Source organism: Indicator indicator, chromosome 11 (genome assembly GCF_027791375.1).
Source record: "Indicator indicator isolate 239-I01 chromosome 11, UM_Iind_1.1, whole genome shotgun sequence".
Classification (NCBI taxonomy): Eukaryota; Metazoa; Chordata; class Aves; order Piciformes; family Indicatoridae; genus Indicator; species Indicator indicator.
The window spans coordinates 2,796,646-2,819,268 of NC_072020.1; the positions used below are offsets into that span (position 1 = coordinate 2,796,646).

At 40.8% G+C, this 22,623-nt stretch overlaps 1 protein-coding gene across 1 annotated transcript; it reads left to right on the forward strand.

Moving 5' to 3' along the window:
• Positions 1-268: 268 nt before the first annotated feature.
• Positions 269-22,154, forward strand: HERPUD2 (HERPUD family member 2). The gene is made up of 8 exons (XM_054384912.1): positions 269-415; positions 7,382-7,459; positions 10,822-10,935; positions 13,005-13,156; positions 18,759-18,881; positions 19,241-19,564; positions 21,431-21,548; positions 21,877-22,154. The coding sequence occupies exons 1-8, from the start codon at positions 269-271 to the stop codon at positions 22,036-22,038; spliced, it is 1,218 nt and encodes a 405-aa protein (XP_054240887.1). The 3' UTR covers positions 22,039-22,154.
• Positions 22,155-22,623: the final 469 nt, after the last annotated feature.

Consider the following 22,623-nt stretch of genomic DNA (forward strand, 5'->3'; position numbering starts at 1 on the left):
TCGCTGTGGTTACCGGAGAGGGGTCGTGTGTGACGCGCTGAGCCGCCCCTCTGCTTGCTCCCGCCCGGTTGCTAGGCAGCCTTCGGCCGGTGTCACCGCCCTGGCCGTGGTGTGAGCGGCCGCACGGCGATGGGCTCCGCCAGCTTCCCCAGGAAGTTCACCCCGGGCCGCTGAACCCGCCCGCAGCGCCCAGAGGCTCCATCCGCTTCGTCTCCCCGGGGAGAAGAGAGGGAGGGGCAGGGCAGGGCCGGGCGCCTTTGCCTGCAGCATGGACCAGAGCGTGGTGGATCACCCGGTGACCCTCATCATCAAGGCCCCCAACCAGAAGTACACCGACCAGACCATCAACTGCTTTCTGGACTGGACTGTGGGCAAGCTAAAGTCTCACCTCTCTAAAGTCTACCCCAGTAAGCCGGTGAGTTGTGGGCCAACCCCTTTTGCCTCCTCTTATCGGTAAGATTGGTACTGCAGTAACTTGAGGACTGTTGGCCAAGACTTTCCTTAAGTGCTCTGCAGGATAAATAAAGAGTTCTGCTGCCGAAGAGTTGGTTTCAGGGACACTGGCTGTATAAACAGCTGCTCTTTGTAATGCTTTGAGAAGATCACTCTGTAGCATCCTCTGAGGTGGTGTCACTGAAGACACTTAGTAATGCTTCACTTCTGTAGGAATTGGAATTTAGGTATCTCTGGTAACTGAATTTCTGTAAAGGTAAGAATTCTGTCAGAGTCGTTACAGCATAAGCAATGTAGATGAAGTTACCATTACCCAGTGAATTATCTGAGGTGTGGAGCAGATATTTATTCATAGGATTTGAAACATGCAACTGAACAACCTTAAGAATTACCTTTTTTTCCCTTTTCTGTTTTTCTTCTTAGAAAAGCCATTTTTGGAGATTGTGATGAAAAGTCTGCTCTCAGATGTTCTACAAACTTAACATGACATTTGTGGATGCACCTTTAAGCTTAATATAAAGACCTGAAGCTTTTTTTGGTTTTGTGATGAAAATGTGGTGTATTTGTTAATCCCTTTTAAACTCTACGTTTGCAATTAGACAGAGACTATGAAATGCAGCTAATAATAGAAAGATCGTAATGTAACTCTTGAGAGTGGCAGTTGGATATTTGAATATTTGTTCCAGAAAAGAAAAGGAATGTGTCAGCAGATCCAAGGAAGTTCTCCTTCCCCTCTACTCTGCCCCACCTGAAGTACTGCATCCAGTTCTGGGCTCCCCAGTTCAAGACGGACAGGGATCTACTTGAGAGATTTCAAGGGAGGACTACAAGGATGCTGAAGGGACTGGAGCCTGATCAGGAGAGGCTGAAAGACTTGGGGCTGTTCAGTCTGGAGAGGAGAAGGCTGAGAGTGGATCTGATCAATGTTTATAAATATCTGAGGGGTGGGGATCAGGAAGGAAGGGACAGGGACAGCCTCTGCTGAGTTGTACCCTGTGATAGGACAAGGGGCAGTGGATGGAAAGTACAGCACAGAAGGTTTCACCTTAACATGAGGAAGAACTTCTTTACTCTAAGGCTCACAGAGCACTGGAACAGGCTGCCCAGAGAGGTTGTGGAGTCTCCTTCTCTGGAGACTTTCAAGCCCCATCTGGATGTGTTCCTGTGTGCCCTGTGCTGGATTCTCTGGTCCTGCTCTGGCAGGGGAGTTGGACTGGAAGATCTCCAGAGGTCCCTTCCAACCCCTAACATCCTGTGACTTTTCCTCCACACTGCAGCAGCATGTGGCACCTAGACCTTGCTGTAGAAAGCATCAGACAAAGGTTCAATTTAGATTGTAGATTAGGATGCACCTAGTTCAAAGGAAGAATTATTGGCATTGCTGATTTTTTTTTTTTATATTTTTAAGTGCAGGGAAGGTAAACCAATAGTTTTATGTCTCAAAGGGGTTTTCTGCCTTTTGGAGAAAGAAGAAGAAGAAAAAGCCATAAAAAACCTTCAAATCTGTTAAGCAGTGTTTGAGAGTGTTTGGATTTAGTTGCTGCTGTCAGTAGTTCTCTGCTGAGAGAGCCTATCTGCAGTGAAAGAAACAAAAACATTACTTCAGCTGGTTGTGGCTTCTTCTTCCTCATTAGAATGTCCTCCTCTGACGTATTTGTGTTAAACTCAGGTTTTCTGACTCATCCACTGATCTTGCTACATTTGGCTTCTAAGAAGAAACCTTAATGAAGAAGAGGTTTTCCTGTTGCATTGTAGGTTTTAGCCAGTAGTATAATGTAAAATTTAAGTTTTCTGGAACATCTTTCTTCTGTTGAAATTGAGTCCTCAATGTGCCTCCTGCTATACTAAACAACTAGTTGAGAATCCCCAAAATTGTTCTGGATTAAGGCATGGAGAGTTTTGGGGGTTTTTTGTAGTGAAAATTATCTCAGTAATCCCCATATAATTTAGATTTACTGTTTTTTCAATTAAAATAATAACTGAACTCTGTCTTATACAACCTTTCAAATTAAAGTACTGATGTGGGAGAGGAGAAGGACATTTAATAGGATGTCTCCTGCCCATAGTAAAATCAAAAACTGTATTTTTGGCTTGCTAGGCTCTTTATGGTGAGTGTTACTGCCTTTTTTGGTTTGTTTTATTTTGGTTTTAATTTGTTTAAATCTTTGTGCTTTTAGGAGCTTTGCTCACAGAATGGTAGGGTTTGAAAGGGACCTCTGGACATGATCTAGTCCAACACCCCTGCTAAAGCAGGTTCACCTAGAGCAGGTTGCCCAGGAACATGTCCACATGGGTTTTGAAAGCCTCCAGAGGAGGGAGACTCCACAACCTCTCTGGGCAGCCTGTTCCAGGGCTCTGTTGCCCTCACAAGAAAGAAATTTCATCTTATGTTTAGGTGGAACTTCACATGTTCCAGCTTGTACCCATTGTCTCGTCCTATCTCTGGGTGCCACTGAAAAGAGTCTGGCTGCATCCTCTTGACAACCCAGTGTCTGGATGTTGGTAAGCGTTGATTAGATTCCATCTCAGTCTCACCTTCTGCAGGCTAAACAGCCACACATCTCTCAGCCTTTCATCATCTGGGAGATGCTCTAGTCCCCTCATCAACTTTGTAGCCCTCTGTGGGACTCTCTGGTAGTTCCTTCTCTCTTTTAAGCTGGGGAGACCAGAGCTGGACACAGTACCCCAGATGTGGCCTCACTGGGGCAGAGTAGAAGGGGGAGGAGAAACTCCCTCAACCTGCTGGTAAACACTCTTCTTAACGCAGCCCAGGATAACATTTGCCTTCCTGGCCACAAGAGCACATTGCTGGTTCATGGTTAACTTGTTCACCAGGGCTCCAAGGTCCTTCTCTGCAGAGCTCCCTTCCAGCAGGTCAACTCCTAACCTGCACTGGTGCATGGAATTATTCCTTCCTAGGTGTAGGACTCTACACTTGCCCTCGTAGGTTCCTCTCTGCTCACCTCTCCAGCCTGTTCAGGTTTTCCCTCTTTTAAAAAATACCTAAACCGTATCAGTAGCCAAAGCTTGTTGATCAGATTTCTTCATTCCCTGAGTGTGATAGGTCCTGGAAATAACTTCTGTTACAATGCTATTTTAAGAGTGCAGGAGTACATCAGAACACAGATGCTCTGCAAGGTATTGGAGTGTTCTTGAAGTTAAGGATGTAAAATGGAAATCAGTTGCTCTCACTGCTATACATAGGCTTTCAAAGTTTCCCTTGTGCCTCATTCCAACTCTCATTACCATATCCCATAAGGTAACTGTCATGAAACTTACAGTTTATTAAGAGTATATCTTATGATAATGAGATGGCTAAAACAGCCCAATGAGAAGTTAGGCCTTGAGGCCTAACTAATTTCCCCCTAATTAATTTGTGTAAACAACTAAATATGTAAGTTCCAAGTACATAGGTAGATTTAGATTGGTTTAATCATCATTAAAGTTGAGATATTTAGTGAAGTCACTGAATAAGCTAAATGGGTTTACAACTGTATTAAATTGGTTTATGATAAGGTTCACAGCCATCAATGTTTATTTCTCTTTTTTTAGCCCTGACTGGGCCAGTTTTTCATAGTTAGAGTATCCCTAAATCAAGTCCTTATTTTAGAAAACTTGGGAAAATCAACCTGTATGTATCAGTCTGGCAGATCTTAGCATTTGATTGCACCCGTAAACATCAATTTAAAACTGCTGTTCCTCATTTCCTGTAGTGCTTGTCATCTAGCATATACTTTGCCCACACTTCTAGCCACTTGTGGTGGTTTGGAGTTTTATTTTCTATGGAAGAACGGGAGAGAGGTCAAGTGACCAAAAATAGTGAATGTCTTGTAGCTGGAACAGGATAGCTCTGAGGTTGGCTCTGTTTCTAAAGGAAATTGCTGTATTAGCTTAGGTTTGGTGATTTTGGTAATGTGCTGGGCATGGCTTGGACTAAGCATTGTAGGAGTTTTGCTTGAAAACTGGAAGAAAAAAAATATAGCTCTTGAATTGTTCATTTTAGGTATTGCCTTTTGGATTATGATCTGAAAACTCTTCCAGCTGGCTCTAAACTTTAGGCTCTAGCTTTGGTTTATCTGATCCTATGTGCTTGCTTTGGAAAATGAGGACAATCTCATTATTTTTTTTTCCCCAAGTGTTTTTCCATCACAGTTCAGTGTTTGGGCTAGCAGTGGGCATGCTGTTCCTTGAAGCCCGAGGTGTGATAGCAAACCTCCTTTGGCAGAGGATGAGTTGAATGAATGCCTTTCCTATTTACTTTGGCATGTATGGGAATGACTGTGTTTTTACATTTATCACTTCTTCCATCTGCATTAAAACCCCCCCCAACATTTCAGAATTCCAGGATGGCTTTCACCCTGAGAATTGAAAGTGATGCTTCTGTAGTGTAGAGTTAGGTATTTAAGTTACATAGGAAGGAGTGTGGAGTTTTAAGGCTTCATCTTTCCCCCATTAATGTCTGTAGCTTAATATAATTAACAGTGCTCTGTGTGTGTAACCTTTTCTTTTGTGGTTTTGCAGGGAGCTGAAACATGTTACTCAAGGCAAAGTAGTAGTCAGCTTTGAGCAGTCATTGTAGTCTAGCAGTTTCTTGTCTGTAATGTATTCATATTAAAAATAATTTGCGCTGCTGTTATCATTGAGAAGATAATTACATGGGGTTAAGGGGAGGCTCATGTGTAAGGTACTGCAGAGAAGAACCTGAAGTTGGACATGTAGAAAACTATTAGGAGTGGGACAGGCAAAACAGGACTCCACTGCTGTGTTGGGTGGTGATACAAGCATCTGGAGCTTGGGGTTTTGCTTGTTTGAGCTGCTTATCTGTTCTAGTTATTTCCAGATAATTCATCTCAGGACCCAGAGATAAGGTTTCTGAGACTTTTCTTCTGGCTCCACTGGCCACTCTAAAGCACCAAGTTTTAATTTACAGGAAAGCTTTCAGATGCATTTCTAGCTGCATGCTGCAAACTCTGTTTTTTCTAAGTAGAAAGCTTGCAAGTAAGCTTGCATTCTGTTAGCACCCTGTTCCTGCTTGAAAGGAGCAACCAGAATGGTATAACTCAAAAGAACTTGGTGTGACATCAGAGACAGGCAATTTTGTGTTGTTGTGTTTTAAATGAAAATAGAAACAGTACAGCATTGATGTTGAACTCACTGTAGTGCTCTCTGAATTTAAGCTGCAAATAACTACTTCCCTGTGTAGAACATAGAAAGTGGCTCCTCAGTAGAGGTGATAAACAGTTCAGTACTCTGTGACTTGCTTTGCACTCGTTTTTTTTACAGACCTCTATTTAATCATGAATGGCTAGTATGAATTTAGAAAAAACAAAGCAAAAGCTTTTCAGGGTTAATGAGTACCTTTTGTAACTAGTTGCTTAGAATATCTAATGTTTTTTTTTTTTTTTCTAGTGAAATGACCAGATTTTTTTTTTCAGCAGCTCTTCTACATTCTGCTAAGTTATTTGGGATCTGTAAAAGGCTATTGCAAGAAAAAAAATAATCTTCAAACTACTTTGAAAGCTTTCTCTTAGTCTATTTGTGTCTTCGTATTCATGTGGATAAGATGGCAGAGTGACAACTGAAGCTGGGAGAGAAAGAGGAGTTGTTGTAAGATGAGCTGTTTGCATGATAGGGAAATTCTTCAAATATTTCATGCTGATAATGTGTGCCTGTTCCACTGATGTGAGGCTAGATTTCTTCATTTAGCATTTGCTTACGCTAGTGTTCTCTTTCAAGTGGTAAACACTATGGCTTTAGGAGGCAGGCAGGAGTTGAGCTGAATTGATGTAGCAATTGGATTCTCCCTGAAATCCTTTCAATAGGAGTGAATGTGCAAGAGGTTTTTAAAAAAATTAAAAAGGAAGATAAAAAAGGAAAGGAAAAGAAGGGGGGGGAAGGAGAGGGAGGGTGTGGGAGGGGAAAAAGGAGAGGGAAAGAGGGGGGTGGAAAAAAGGAGAGGGGGGAAGAGCTCTTTATTAAGAGTTACAGCATGTTGGTGACCAACTAGTGCTAGAACTATTAAAAACTTTCTGACAGGGTAAACTGAGTTGAGTGGGGCTGGGATTTTTGTTTGTTTTGTTTAACCATTGCTTTAGTGTTCTGCACATCTTCCTCTAGATAGGTACTCCAAATAGTTTCCTTTTAACAAGCATGCAGTTAGTATCTTTTCTGTGTAGAACAGTGAGAAGGTTTTTTGGTGGTTTGTTGTTTGTTTGTTTGTAAATAAATGATATGGTATCCATAAAGTAATTGAAAAATCCATGTTTGCATTACAGAAGTATTTTCAAGTGTAGAAATGTAAGAACAGCCAAAGAAAGCTTACCAAAGTTTGAAGGCTACCTTAAAAAATAAACCTTTTAGTGGGTTATGCTTGTTAATGCTTTCCTTCTTGTTTCCTCTGGTGAACATTTGGGGTCTTTTTGGGAGGGAGGGGGGTAGGGGAGATGTTTGAGATGGGTGCAGGGACTAGTAAGTGAATTTCTTTGTCAATAAAGATAGAAAATTTATGTCTTCCTTCTGCATATTTAAATATCATTCCATCGTTCTACTAACTATTTTTAGGTTTGGGTTTGTTTGTTACCTTTGCCCTGGCCTCTTCTCCATGTGCTTTTTCAGCAAGTGCCAAGCAATGTGAGCAGGATAAAGAGCAAATCTTTGAAAGAAAGGAATTTTTGAATAGACCTGGCAGTTTTCTTGAGCAGCATTTAGGTGGTGTCAATTATTACAGCACCTTCACCCAGTGTGTAGCAGCAGAATTCTTTTTCAGAATGAATTTGCACGTTGGACTTTCGAAGGCTCTAAAATGTTTTTAAGGCTGTCTGTTGGTGGTTGGAATTGTAAGGGATTTTCTCATCTGCAAATGTTATCTCCAGCTGTATATCTGTACAGCAGGGAAAAGCTAAATTCCTTTCTTTGTCCCATCTCCTAGTCAACAAAGGATCAGAGACTGGTGTATTCTGGCAGACTGCTTCCTGATCATCTCCAGCTGAAAGATGTTCTCAGAAAAGTAAGCTTTATATCAACACCATATAATCTTTGACCAAAATTCCTTTTTTAGGAAATAGGAAATTTAGATTTATGTCATTCAGCTTCAAATTTTCATTGTTGTGTTGAGATGTAACCATAAAATGTTGATACATTCTGGCAAGTGTGTGTAGGATTACTATGCTTGTGGATTGAGGCATGTTTCCAGTTGGTGGGAGAGCAAATGGGCTATGTAATTCCCAGACAAGTGATATGTAGAGTCACTTCTCTGGACAGTTCCCACTATGCTGTAAGTGGAATCATGTAACAGATCTGTGTTGGCTTGGGACATCATTTCTTTTACACACTTAAATCCAAGAACTTAGATTATAAATGGCACTTGGCTAAGCAAATCAAGGTAGGATATTTATATGCCAACCCAGAATTTTCAATTCCTCCATAGTTTTTGCTAGGAAAGCTATTTGTTGTCCTGGTTGTATTCGTAGAGTTGTAGAATGTTTTGAGTTGGAAAGGATATTAAAAGTTCAGTTAGTCCTCTGCAGTGAGTAGAGACATAATCAGCTGGATCAGGTTGCTCACAGCCCTGTCCAGTCTGACCTGAAGTGATCACAGGGATGTGGCTTCTGAGCAACCTGTGCCAGTGTTTCACCACTCTCAGTGTAAAAAAGTTTCTTTCTTAGACCTTTCTTATATTTACCAGCTATTAACTGTTTCTGATGATGTCTGAAAGTTTCTTGGTTATTGCTTTTTTTCCCCCCTTTGATTCTGCTGATTCATCTTGGAAAAAATAATTTTACTAATTTAACTTTGGAATCTTCAGTCAATGTTTAAATTAAATCCAAGTCGCAGATGACATCTCTTGTAGGAAACCTTGAAATACATGCACTTGGTTATCAAAATAGTTCAGATAGTTGAGATTGATGCTACCAAAGAAAAGGGACTTCAAGTGTGTAAAGTTCTTAAATACCTAGAATAAGGTGGTATTAAGGGCAGGTTATCAAGAACTTTTGTTTCAGTTTTGGTGGTACCAAAAAATAAGACATTGGGTAATTTTTCAACTCATTAAACCAGATCAGGATGCCTCAGTAACTAGTTGGAAAATACTTTAGATCATTAAACAACAAAGCAGGATTTTATCTTAGGAAATAAGCAAATTCTGTCATTCTGGGTCTTGGTAATGATACTTGTTGAGGTAAAAATGAAGTTACAGGCTGCAAGAGTGGGTGGGTTGCATTTTAATGTTTAGAGCAAAGTCTCTAAAGGAGAGGATTTAGTGAAAATAGGCAACCCCATTTCAGTATTGTATGGAGAAATCAGTGCAGAGGAATCTTGAGTATTGCTTGATCAGAGACACACTGGTGTTACTTTATAGTATTAGTTCTGACACAGATTTATTCCACTGGGTTTAACTGCTTACCAAAATATTTACTGTGTCTAGCTTTACTAGCAAACTGGAGCTGGAATACTGCCAGCCAGCATTATGTCCTGTACCACTTAAAAGTTCATTAAAATAACTTACCTCAAAGCTTAGTTTTGCTTGTTGAGGACAAAATGAAGTCTGCTTAGAGCAGAATAGTTTTAAGAAGTAGCAATTTCAAGCCATGCTTGTGTGCTAGAGGAGAAATTCTGCTGACCGATGTCTTCCCTCATTGTACAGGGACAATATCTGACTTCAGAGGCATTTTAGTAGCTATAGGCCTTAGTTAATTAAATTTAATGACTTTAGAAATATACTCATCAGTCTTTGCACAAAGTTACAAGCTTGGTGTTTGGAAGAAGAGGAGTTTTTTGTGTTCAAGCTTTTAGGAGCTTTGGGAAGAAAAGGCAGGATTATTTTTCAACTCAATCTCATTCTCTGTCATGTTCTCCTGACTTGATTAGCTATGAATTTTTAATATTATTTGAGAATATACTGAATCTCTCAGTTTAGCTTTAATGATACTTGCTCTTTGATACTAAACAGTGTCATTTCACTGATAGGAAATACCTGGAGGCTGGAAGTTGTGGCACTCTTCAAGCATAGTGCTGCCCAACACAAATATAAATAGAAATACATTACAATAAACTATCACACTGAATAAAGCTTTACACTCTTAAGCTTGCAAGCTGTATGCCCAGCTTCCTTTGCCTTTCTGAGTGGCATGAGGCTCTTCTCAAGAGAGAAGGTTAAAGGCTTTTGATGTGGTCAGAATGCTGATGACTGCATTCAGTGCTCTCTATCATTGCTCACTACCCCTGACTGGTAAGAAGTTGCCCCTCATGGAACATGAGTGGTTAGCAACTGGTCTGTGCAGAGGAGTTGAAATGAATGTGGGTATGGATAGGCTATGCTGCCAGTAATGCATGGTGCTGTCTAAAAGCAAATTATCAAATTTTCTTTTTTCCTAGTGATTAAAACATGAAACTGAGTAAATGTGTGTCATGGTTTTGTTGTTTGGGCTTGGTTTTTAATAGTTTTAAGAGAAAAAAACTTCAAACGTAATATATCCATATGCCATCTTACTAAAAACTGTACCACACTGGTTTCAGAAAATGGAGAGATTCTGGTTTGTTTTTTTATTGCTTTTTTGATTAAAATTTGGCTATTGAGTGTGCCATTTAAATACCCAGTCAAAACTGTCCCTGGTGCTTCAGGCATGCTAGTGTAATGAGGTGTTTTCATTTGACACAGGGAAATAGCTTCAGATTGAAGTTATGCCATCCATGCTAGGTGGATTGCTGGCAGGCTGACATGGCTTCAAGTGTTGCCACTTGTTCACTTCCTAACTTTCCAATATTTAGGAATACTCAAGTCCCATCTAGTCCTTTGCATAGCATTCCTTGAGGGTTCTTCAGCTGAGCATCTTCAGGTCAGGCATGGGCCAAGTTGAAGACTGAAGTGAGATGGAATTTTGGAATTCCAGTGCCTATGTTTTTCCTTTACCTTGATGACTATATTGAATACTGCTCTTCATCAGAGCTCAATGCACATTTTTAACTTTAGGGAAACTGAATCCTGTGAAGGGCTGGAGGTGCTTCCAAAAGAAAAGTTTAAAGTTGTGGTAATGCTGTTTGCTGTTTCTTTGTGTGGTCTTCCATTGGTTCTGCTCTAACTGCAGGTCTCGGGAGGACTGGAATTAAATGAGCATTCAATATGTGATTATGGACAGCTACTAAGAAAATAATTAGCTGTAAAACGATTTTTCTCTTGTGCTAGGCCCAAGTTTTGCTTTACAGTCTCTCTTTTGTATAATGTTTCTTTACTGATTGTAAATGCAATTACTTAAAGTCTTAAAGGAGTCTTAAAGGAGTCTTAAAGACAGGATTGTGGTGGTTCTGGGTTTTTTTTGCTTGTAAATTTCACAAATGTTCTTACTTTAGCACTTCCATTTCTTTAATTTTTAGCAAGATGAGTATCACATGGTTCATCTGGTCTGTACTTCTCGGACACCCCCAAGTTCTCCAAAACCCAGCACCAGTAGAGAAGGTCACGGAGCTGCAACCTCCAGCAGTAGCTCAGTGAGTGGTTTTGGTTTTTTTATCATGCACAGGACATGCATTTCTTCTACACTGAAGAAGCTTTCCTGAAATTTCTCTTTGAGTCTCTGAAATAGTGTGGTGAAAGTAGAGCATGCTATACAAATGTATACAATTAGATTTGATTATTTAAGAGTGTAGCTTTATTTAAACAAAGGTATGTTTTTTTCTTCCCCAAATTGTAGCACAGTGATGTTTATTAGATGATAAAGCACCACTCTTTGTAAGCTATTCTTTCTAACACTCTCAAAGTGCATTTTCTTTACCTCTCCCTGTATCTTTGAGCAGAAATTGAGCAATGTGTTCAGCTTATTCCTTAAAATACTGAGTTCTGCTTTTAGTTAGTGAAAATTTGTACTGCTGAAGGGAGACCACTCAAATGAGTGCCCTTGTGAGACAGGCAGATGGAGCTTGGCAAGTGTTCCTTCTCCTTGACTGGAATTGGCCAGTACTTAGTAGCTTCAACGTAGTCACAGTGTCTGAGAGGCAGAAGTAGAAGCTATGTTAAAAGTTTTATTAGTTAAGAATATTATGTGAACAGCTTGTTTAGGGTGTACTGAGCCTTCCCCTCCTCAGACCCTCCAGAAATGATGCAGTTCTTTGGTTGTGTTTTAACAGAAGTGCAAGTGAACACTTCTGTTCATTTGGTCTTCATTGCTGTCATTTGGTCGTCATCACTCTCATTCTCTGGGCTTTTGCCAAAGCTGGCAGTATCGCTAAGCAACCCTGGAAGGTTAGTCAGAAAGGAATGTAGACAGTACTATTGCAGGTGCTTTTCAGCAGTGGGTGTTGATATCAGCACAGGGGAAATAACCTTCCAGTATCAAGCTATCTGTCTTCATTCTTCAGTTGGAGTGCTGTTTGACTGCTGTGTAACAATCAGAAACAGAAGCAGTTTAAGCAGAAGTAGAGTGGACAGATATTACATTGTCTTTTTACAGGCTGCGTTTCTATCTCTGCAAGCAGGACAGGGAGAGGAGCCCTCCTTTATATTGTTATGTAGATCAGATGTAACTGTTGCCTTTAAATGCTTCTAATAACGACCACTGAAAGGGGTTAGTATGCACGGTGTTAAGTTCATAATACTTGGAAGGAAATAGCCTAAAGCCAAAGCTTGAATGGCCTTTGTGTTTTCCATTTGTTTTTTCTTATTCTCCCCTTTTCCCCTCATTGTCTAGAGGTAAATTTTTCTTGTGTTCCTTTGTAGGGCAAATGTGATACGGATGTCTTTAAGTAATTGCACCTCCTCATTTCCTGAGTTGTCAAAATTAAAGAGGATTTTCTAGTGAATAAACATGACAGTAATGTTTAGCAACAGGGTTTGGGGACTGACTAAAACTAACATAATGCATCTCAAGGGCCAAATTGCAGTCTTCTCATGGTGATAAATAATCTAGGACAGCCAGCTGTTGTTGTGCTTCCAGGGTTAAGTATTGATCCTGGAAAGCATTGAAGGTCTGACACAGTAGTGGTAGGTGTGTTGCTGGGAGCCTGAGTAGTTCCTGGCTACTTTCCTGTTCCTGCCCTGACCCCTCTCCCAGCAGTGAGCACAGCAGTTTGAATTGGACAGCTGGCACAGTGAAGAGGATGATGAGTAGGGGAAGAAACTGAAGACAAAGAGAGTAGAATGGTATTTAAAGTCACTGCAGGCACTGTTGCCTCTGAATATAAAGTCATGTCCTGAGGTTCTAGATAGTTTTGTTAACAGTAGCTGTTAGAATTTTTGCTGCTGTTAAATATTCTTTTGGTTGAGCTTCAGTTTGGTTCAGCTTTTTGAAACTTCAATTCCCAGTGACCTGGGGGACTAGGTTTCCTCTGGCACCTATCTTGAGTCTTCACTCTTCTTATGGGTGCACTTGAGTGCAATTTTGAATTGTTATTTTTACTAAAGGTTTCCTAGAACCAATAAAACTCCACAAGACTTGCCTGGTGCTTATATTCTCAATAAAACTTGAGACAAAACAGTGGAGCAAATAGTTTTCTATGACACACTGCTAAATCTTGTACCTGTGGCAAAAGGATCAATTGTCTCAATTGTATTTATTTTTAAGGACCGTTCTGGATCAACTGCTGCCTCACCTACAAACCAAGAAGCTTCATCTGCATCTTTGAGCAGTAGTACAGATGGAGTGAGGCATCGTAATCCTCCACAAGCACAAAGCAATCCCATACCAAGCCACCAGTTCCCTTATTTAATGCAGGGGTAAGTGAGATTGAAGCCATTCTCAGCTCTTTGATACTCTTTAAAGTGCTTTAAACGTTCAGCTGTAGCTGTGTTTGTTTCACAGTCTGGAAAATTATTTGGCTAGCTAAACTGAAGCCCTAATGAATATTCATTATTTTAGCCAGGAGTCAAAGAGTTAGGTGTTCTTGGTGCTCCCCTTCAGGCTGTTGGTTTTTTGTTCATGCATTGTCCTCAATTTTCTGTTGATAGGTGCAGCTGTAATATTGATGTAGTTAGGAATGTAACTGATAAAATTATTGCTTCTGGGTGTGTTTTCTACCCTTTTATAGCAATCAACACTAGACACTTATCAGAGTCTGATGCTTCTTAGTTTTTGACATATATGAGATGCAGCTCTTCACTTTTCCTTGCTGGATTCAGCCGCAGAAATGATACGTAGGAGTTTTGGGTATATGTAAATGCTTGTGTATCTTCATCACAGTTTGAAAGTGTTTTCATACAATTCAATCAAATATAACCAACATAGATTTCTAGATCAGATCTGTTATTATGTAACTTTCAAAATGCTGCCTTTTTTGTTGTTATCATAGAGTGGCTTAGGTTGGAAGAGACTTTAGAGATCATCTACTCCAACCCCCCCTAACACAGGCAGGGACACCTCTCAAGTAGACTGAGCTGCTCAAGGCCTCAATAAAGCAGCTTTAGGAATTTTTCACTGATGTGACCTTTGCAGTTTCTCAAGCTGTTGTGTGTGTTTGTTTTTTTTTTTTTTTTCCCAAAGGGAAAACAGAAGTTTGTTCTGAGGTGATAGCTGTCATTTCTTCAGGGAACATCTTCAGGATTTTTTTCTAACAAGGCATTATCTGAGCGCTGTATAGATTCTAAAGATTTTTCTCTGGAGAAAACAAAAAGGAACTAAACCATGAACCTGCAACATTATAAGCTGCTTCTGTCACTGGAAGGAAAACAGTTGCCAAGAACTGTTGAAAACATGTTTAGTTTCAATTCAATTTCTAAGCTTTGTTGTTAGAGTTAACCTGAAGGGTGGAGCACTTAGGTTATTCTGACATTTATCTTGCAGAAGTGGTTATACTTTGCCTTTATGACAAAGCCAGGTGACACATTAGGGTAACTGTACAGACTGCTGTTTGGTGTCATGTGAATGAATTTTGGAAAGCAGTTTATTGTGTGTTGTGTAGCTTCCTCTGCAAGAAATTGTGATCTTTTTCATGCAAACATACTCAGGGTGAGGTTTTTGTCAGTATATGTGGTGAACTGATTAGGTTATGGCCTTCAAAAAGGCAACAGAGCCATTTTTTCAGTCTTTTGGCTGAAATAATTAGAGTGGAAAATGTCAGTTTGGAAGGCTTACTGTGCTTGAAAGAAAGGCAGTGTTTTTATGTTTTAAAGTTACTCTATGTCTTTTTGTTAGTGGATTGAGAGGAGTGGATCTCTAAACTGAAAGAGGTGCTGAGAACCTAACATCAACACTGCAGATAATCCAGTATTTTCTTAGTTGAAGAGAGTTTGGTCACCTAGTTGTGACTAAGGTGCATTAGCAATGCATCTAAATAACATCTTTCAGCATTAGTGTAATCCAAAAGGAATGCAGATGAGGGATCTGAGAGCATTCTGTGGTGCAAACAGCACTGGACTAAGAGGAAGTGGCTGGAAATCTTCTTCATAAGTTCATTCTTGATCTGAACAAAATAGCAAAAGAAATGAACCCTAAATATATCTTAGGTATTTTTTTTTTAAGAAGTAATTTAAGGGAACCTAATGAGAAGTTAAGGTAAATCTTTGCTAGACACTGGCTCTGCTTAACTCCAAATACTCTGTGCCAGTGACTGTAGTCTGCAGTCTGTGAAAAACCCTTTATAATGCTTTCAGTAAGATGCATCTGTTTTTTTTTCCTTCAGGGCACTACTGCTTCTTTTCCAGCATTAAGAAATGCTTTCTGTTTTTTAGCTGCTCTCTTACACATCATTTAGGGCAATGAAGTCTTAGCTTTCATGTAATTCATACACAGACTGAGACTTGTTAGGAACAATGGAGATTCAGAGCTGAAATTTGGTGCTTAGTTTCATGACCTAACACTTTTTTTCTAGCTGTACAACGAACTATAGGCTCTGTTGATGGGGAAAGGCCTCCAGATGTTTGGAAATGTAGGAGACTCAGGTTTTTTTGAGCATTTTGCAACCTTTTCATTAGTGAAGTCATTTGTACAAATAAGTAGCATGAAGGTCAGGTGATTAAATGGTGGTTTTGATTGGTTTTCAATTCGTGGCACAAATCTGCAGGCTGTGAATTGAACAGTATTTGGGAAAACATCTAACTCAGATTGCTCAGATATTACAGAGAAAGCAATTGAAAACTTTCTGTTGCTTTTGAGCTTTTTTTTAAATGCTATTTCCTAGAAGTCTGGACTTGAGGTGGGACTGGACAAGTAGCTTCTATTTTCCCCAAGTTTGTCTTGCTGTGGAGAGCTCCTGTGTTTGCTCCTATGGATTTAGTCATGGATCAGGGCCCCACTGTGCTAGGCAGGTATAACCAGAACAGCTGGGCTCAGTCCTGGAATGGCTTGCCTTGCAGATTGGAGAGTGCTTGGAAGCAGTTAAACAGACACAAAACATGAAGGCAGCCAGATGATTTGTCAAGTGTGGGCAGCCCATCTAGTGAGTGTTTTGGTGTTGTGTACAAAGTCACGTTTGGAAGGGAACAGCAAAATGGCATGCTGATAGCATGCACTATGTTCTAGCACATAAATACTCTGCCTCAGCAGCAGCCTTTGCTCACTGTATTTATTAGTTGCCTTTTTTAAAGGAGCAAATAATATAGTGGAGGATACTGAAGTATCACTTGAAGCTGATAACCCAGGCTCATAGGAGACAAACACTAAATGAGGTGTCTCTGTGGGTCAAGGTCATTAACCATACACAATTCTTGGCAGTCATGCAGATGAGAGACTGTATATAAAGCCTTATCTTTCCACTAGTGGTGAGCAGCATCTTGTTGATGGCACTAGTCTGGACCTTGCCTTCAAACTGAATCCCAGTGAGTTTAGTTTAGGTGTCTTCCACAGACCCAAAAATGTAAGTGAGCTTTCTAGCCATTTCTGCCTCTTGCTTTGAAGAATATTCTGAAACTGCCTCTACAATTTGAACCTTGAAAACTGGTTTCTGACTTCTCTAAGCTTGTTTCTACTGTCTGCTCTGCTTTGTTCTCCAGTCATGGAATGCCTGTGTCTATCTGATTTGCTCCTCTGCTCTTGTGCTCTTGGAATACTCCACTTCTTGCCTCTTTCTCCTCCCTTGGGAAAATAAATGAAGAGAAGGCAACATGCTACTTTCCTTATCTTCTAACAGCAAGCCAGCTTGCTTTGCTGAGAGGAGTTTCTTTGGAGGGATTCTACTGTTTCGAGTTGTTCCTGGCTTTCATAAGCTAATTTAATATATTGGCAGTTGTAATAGCTGTAAACTTGACAACATCTGCCTCATTCTGATTTTTTGAAGAGCAGACCAAATACCACTGTGCTAGTTGGTATTTAAACCAGTTGCCAGTTTTTGAATATTGATGTCTACTTTTTCTCATTATTAATCAGATCTGGAAGAGTTAAATCCTGCTGCTCAAAATGAAGAAAACATTGGGGTGGAAAAGGGAGGGGGAAAAAAAAAGGAAGAAAAAACAACCACCAAAATATTTGAATGGGAAAGGAAAGAACATGACATAACTGAAGTCTTTTGTGGTTTGCCTTGATTGACCTGGCTTCTTAACCTCCTATTATGCTTTAAGACATCGGGAAAGCAACTTTCAAAGGAGTTTGAAAGAAAATAGAGGCTTGAATCCTGCAATATTTCTGAAAGACATAGTTGTGAGGGAGAGCTGTTAGCCTAAGGCCTCTCAACTTTTGTTTAGCTCAGTTTTAAAGAACCACCACCCTAAAATGTCAATTCCTGAGAAAAAGAATTGGCAAATTCCTGCAGAACTCTCTGGGGCAAGTTGAGTAGTGCTGCTGCTTGGTGACTAAGATGGAGAAATAGGTGTGGTTGACCAGTGAGTGGTCTTGCCTGTTTGTATCCCCATGTGATGTTCTGGTGCTTAAAGTTGGAGACATGGCTCAGTGATTTGTCACAGTGTAGTACTTAACAATAGCCCTGTACAAGATTTGATTCATCCTTACCTTTTGAGGGTCAAACGTTTTATGGAGTCTTATTTCTCCAAGTGTTTGCCAGGACAGAGGCTAGAAAAGCTTGAAGCCGTAAAGGTAGAAGCATGATTGATGTTTTTCAGTAGCAGCTTGACAGCTTTGCTGTTCCAACATGTTCATTATGCATAAGTAAGTAGCAACAACAGGGCTGTGACTCTGGAAAGACACCTGGAGTATTGCCTGTGGTTATCACAGTTTGCATGTGGTATCTGGAAAGTAGGCTTTTGTTGACTTGTTTGGGTTCTGGTTTGGTTGTGTTGTTTTTTTTTCTTTCCCCCAAACTACTGTCAAAACAGGTTATAGCTAAACACAAACATAAACAATTTTAGCAGAGGGCATGGAGTTGCATGGCAGGCTCCTGTCCAGAATTAACAGTGAAACACTCATGTGTACCAAGGGGAAAGATTTTAATGTCTTCCTCCCATCTTTCTTTCTTTCTGGGCATGTCTTTTATATCTGAATGCCTGGTGGACTAATGAAATCTCTTGGTGATATCTTTGCAGGGAGTGCCTTACTTAGGGGACAGGTGTAGTCTGCAGTACAATTACAGCAGTCTCAGCTTTTGCTGCCTGCAGTCTGAATAAACTTTCCTTCATGCTTTATACTGTCATGCTGTCCTGAAAGATGTCCTGGTTTACTACAGTTCCCTACATCCAAATCTTGGGGGAAAGAGTTGGAAATCTTGCCAAAACATGCTATATGCTCTAGGAGGTAAGAGAGGCTAAGAAGTTTAAAAGCAGACAAAACCAAACCTAAAACTTATGCAGAGGAGCTTGATAATCTCTTGCATGGGAACCAAAGTTAAGAGCCCACAGGGAGGAGAATCACTTAATGCTCAAAATATTGAAGGGGGTGGGGAGGAGGAAATAATTGAGTTGCAATTTTCAGAAGCTGTATCTGAAAGATGAATTTGTTGTCTTTGCTCCTGTTAATTTCTTTGTGTCTCAGACCACAGTAGCATTTCAGGTATTGCTTCTAAAAGAAAGCTACACTAGATAGTGAATTTTCCCTTTGCAGCACCTTTAAGGGTGACCTCTGAACTTAAAAAGAGTTGTGTGGGAAAATTTCCACAGTTGTGTAGAATTTTGAAAGCTTTTCAATGTGGTTTTGTCTCAGAGATGCAGTTAGTGGCAAATAAGTAAACAAACAAAGGAAATAGAAGATACATCCTCTTCCTGTAGAAATAATTTCTTGTATGAAAATAGAATGGATTTTTTTTGGAGTGGGCTGGATCATCTCACTACATGTTACATTGTTATTTCAGTGCATTTTTGTAGGGGGACAAAATGAATGAAAAACTGCCTTTTTTTTTTTTCATACTAGTTCTAATATTAAAAAAAAAAGGCATTTTATAAATTTGGCAGTTTTAAATTGAGTATTTTTCTTTAAATCTATTCTTTTTATTTTTTTTAGCAGTATAGGCAACCAGTTTCCAGGCCAAGGTGTTCCTGCTGGATTTTCTGTGTACCCTGCATTCAGTCCCTTACAGATGATCTGGTGGCAACAAATGTATGCACGTCAGTACTACATGCAATAGTAAGTCTGCATTATCTTAGGTAGTACTGAGTGACAGTAAGGAAAGGAAGCTGTTTAAAAGCTTAAATGCCGTTGGCAGGATCAAAATGTCTGAGTTTGTTTTGTCTGGCTGTCTTCTCTTACACTGAGTTTTACCCAGCAAGTGATAAAAATGCAGGTTTGGATTGGAATGAATGTATTAGTAAGTAAAGATTTAAAGGAAAACAGAGGGGGGTTTTGGCACCTGTTACACCTGAAACTTTGGTTTTATTTGTGTAGAAAAGAAGACAAGAATTGGATTAGAAACTTTAGTGCATGTTGGGTTTTTTGGTTTTTTTTTTTTTTTTTTGAGAAACTAATTTCCTGTTCCCATTTTTCAGTCAAGCTGCTGTTTCTGCCCAAGTGACTTCCAGCACTGAGCCAGTGAGGTCTGCAGTTGGCCAGGCTGTAAACTCAGATCATGCTCCTGCAAATGAGCCTGCAGCAGCACCCAACGTAGCTGTGCAGGAGAACAGGCCTGTAAACCCCAATGTGCAGATGAATGCACAGGGTGGCCCAGTGGTGAATGAAGAGGACTTCAACCGGGACTGGCTGGACTGGATGTACACCTTCTCCAGAGCTGCAATCCTCCTCAGCATTGTCTACTTCTACTCTTCCTTCAGTCGCTTTGTCATGGTCATGGGAGCCATGCTGCTGGTTTATTTGTGAGTACAGCACTGGAGTACAGCTGCTACACCTGCTGGAGTGGGTCCACACAACCACAGAATTGTCAGGGCTGGAAGGACCTCAAGGATCATCCAGTTCCAACCCCCCTGTATGGGCAGGCTCACTTACCACTAGATAGGTTGCCCAGAGCCACATCCAGCCTGGCCTTAAAAACTTCCAGGGATGAGGCTTTCACTGCTTTCCTGGGCAACCTCTTCCAGTGTCTCATCACCCTCATGGGGAGAAAAACTTCTTCCTAATGTCTAATCTAAATCTACCCTTCTCTAGCTTGGATCCATTCCCTCTAGTCCTATCACTAAAAAGTCCGTCCCCAGCTTCCTTGTAGGCCCCACAAAGATAGTCAGAGGGCTGGAGCACCTCTCCCATGAGCTGAGAGAGTTAGGACTGTTCAGTCTGGAGAGGAGAAGGCTCTGGGGAGGTCTGTTAACTACATTTCAATATCTGAAGGAGACCTACAGGAAAGCTGGGGATGGACTGTTTAGAAGGGCTTGTAGCTATAGGACAAGGGGCCGTGGTTTGAAACTGGAGCAGTGTAGGTTTAGGTTGGACATCAGTAGAAGCTCTTTGCAGTGAGAGTGGTAAAATACTGGCACAGGCTGCCCAGGGATGTGGTTGAGGCCCTGTCCCTGGAGACATTCAAGATCAGACTAGAAGTGGCCATGGGCAGCCTGCTCTAGTTGGAAGTGTCCCTGCTGAGTGCATGGGGGTTAGACAAGATGACCTTTGAGGATCCCTTCCAACACAATGCAATCTGTGAATCTGCTCTGTGGAGTGTGTGCTAGTTTATAATCCATTTAAACTGAAAGTTTAGCCAAATGCAAAAGTTTAGGCAGATGTGATGGCTGGAATCAGAATAGAGGCACTTAAAAACACAGGAGAGGCTTATTTAGTATACAGTGGAATGTGGGCCAAGCCTTAGCTGAAGTTCTAATTCTTTTTTTTTTTTCCCCACAGAAAGTCAGCTTGAAACTATGAAAATTAAGGCTGCCTTTGAAAATTAATATAATTAAAGAGCTTGTAAATGGAGAAGATGCCCTATAAAAGTATTCTGCTTAATTGCTTCGTCAGCGTAGATTATTCATCTTGTGGAACAGAGGCCTTGAACAGCACTTGGGAAACTTACAGAACAGCTCTTAGCAAGACCCTTCTTAAACCAGCCATCAAAGCATAGCCAGGCAGTGTAGCTTCATTCATTTGAAAAGCACTTTACAGAATCACAGAAACATTCAGGTTGGAAGAGACCCTCAGGATCACCAAGTCCAACCCAGAACCTTATGCTACAAGGTTCACCTTTAAACCATAGCCCCAAGCACCCCATCCAAACCATCATTAAACACATGCAGGATTGGTGACTCCACCACCTCCCTGGGCAGCTCATTCCAATGCCTGACCACTCTTGTCCTGAAAAAAATGTTTCCTACTGTCCAGTCTCAACCTGCCTAGTGGCAGCTTGAGACCATTCCCTCTTGTTCTATCACTAATTACCTGTCAGAAGAGACCAGCAGCAGCCTCTCTACAACCTCCTTTCAGGTAGCTGTAGAGAGCAATGAGGTCTTCCTGCAGCCTTTTCTTTTCCAGACTAACCATCCCCAGCTCCTTCAGTTGCTCTCCATCAGATTTCTTCTCCAGGCCCTTCACAGCTTCCTTGCCCTCCTCTGCCCTGGCTCCAGCACCTCCACATCTCATCTCTCCACCTCAGTAAGGTGCCCAAAACTGGACACAATACTGAAGGTGTGGTCTCACCAGAGCTGAGTACAGTTCCCTGCAGCAGTTTGAAAAAAGCAGAAAAACCTTTTTGTTCCTTTCAGAGGAAGGGTTTTCAGCTGTTCCATTTTGGTTTGTAGGCACCAAGCTGGATGGTTCCCCTTCAGGCAAGAGGGAGGCCAACAGCAGGCAGCCAATAACGCGGAAGTGAACCACCGGGATGGGCAACATGCAAATAATCCTGATCTGGAGGAGATGGTGAGTAGGAGCAGAGCTGTCTTTTGAGGCTCCTGTATGACATTGTGTCTGCTGGAATGCCTGGACACAAAGTCAACTGCTATCAAATGCAGTCTTTTAACCAAAAAAAAAGCTTTCACTGTCGTCCTCAGAACGGTGCCTGCTACTTAAATCCTTTATTTTCCCAGTCTGATTGTCTCTACTTCTGTGACAGACTTTCTTCCTGCTAGTTTTCTTCAGGCAGGTTGTTCCAAGAGGAGTTATTTACTGTAGGAGGATAACTGCTGGTTGCCTTTTGTCAGAGCTCTGCAAAGAAGCAGTTGAATTGCTTCAATTTCTCTCTTTAAAGGAACGACTTATGGATGAGGGGCTTGATGAAGACAGTGGAGAAGATGCAGGCGAAGATGCCAACACAGAGCAGCAGCCTGGATTCATGGCTTCTGCTTGGTCCTTTATCACAACCTTCTTCACATCACTCATCCCTGAAGGGCCTCCACAGGTTGGCAATTGAAGTGGAAAAGGAACTGTGTCAGGCAGCCTCAGTAGCTATACACAGAAGTGGAGCAGGTTCTAGAGAGTGTTTTAAATACAGTGCAATTTCTGGAAAATTTCTAATGTTATCTTTTTTGATCATGGTGTACAAAAAAATGTGTATTTTTTTTATTTTTTTTTCCCTTTTTGGCTTTCTCATGCATTGAATATTTTAAGCACAAGTGGACTACTAAATGCTTTCTTTTAAATATTCTTCTTTTTCTGAAGAATTAAAATGTAAAGAGATTGGTCTTCCATGTTTGATTTTTTTTTTTTTTTTTTTTTAAATTTCAGATGTGTATTATACTGAGGCTAAAAGGCTTGTACTTAATCTCTACCATTACCTCTTTCAAGAGCTGTTGAAAAGATGAACGTTGACACCTTTCCTAATGCTCTCTTCATCTGAATAATGTATCTCCTGTTAGCTCTGAATTATCACTTGGGCTTTGGACTTCCTGTCATTTCCTGAAAGAATACTGTAAACACAAAGATTACCTGTTAATGGCATCTTCCCTTCATGCCACACAATACCTAAGCCTCTTCTCCTACCTTTAGAAAGCTCAAA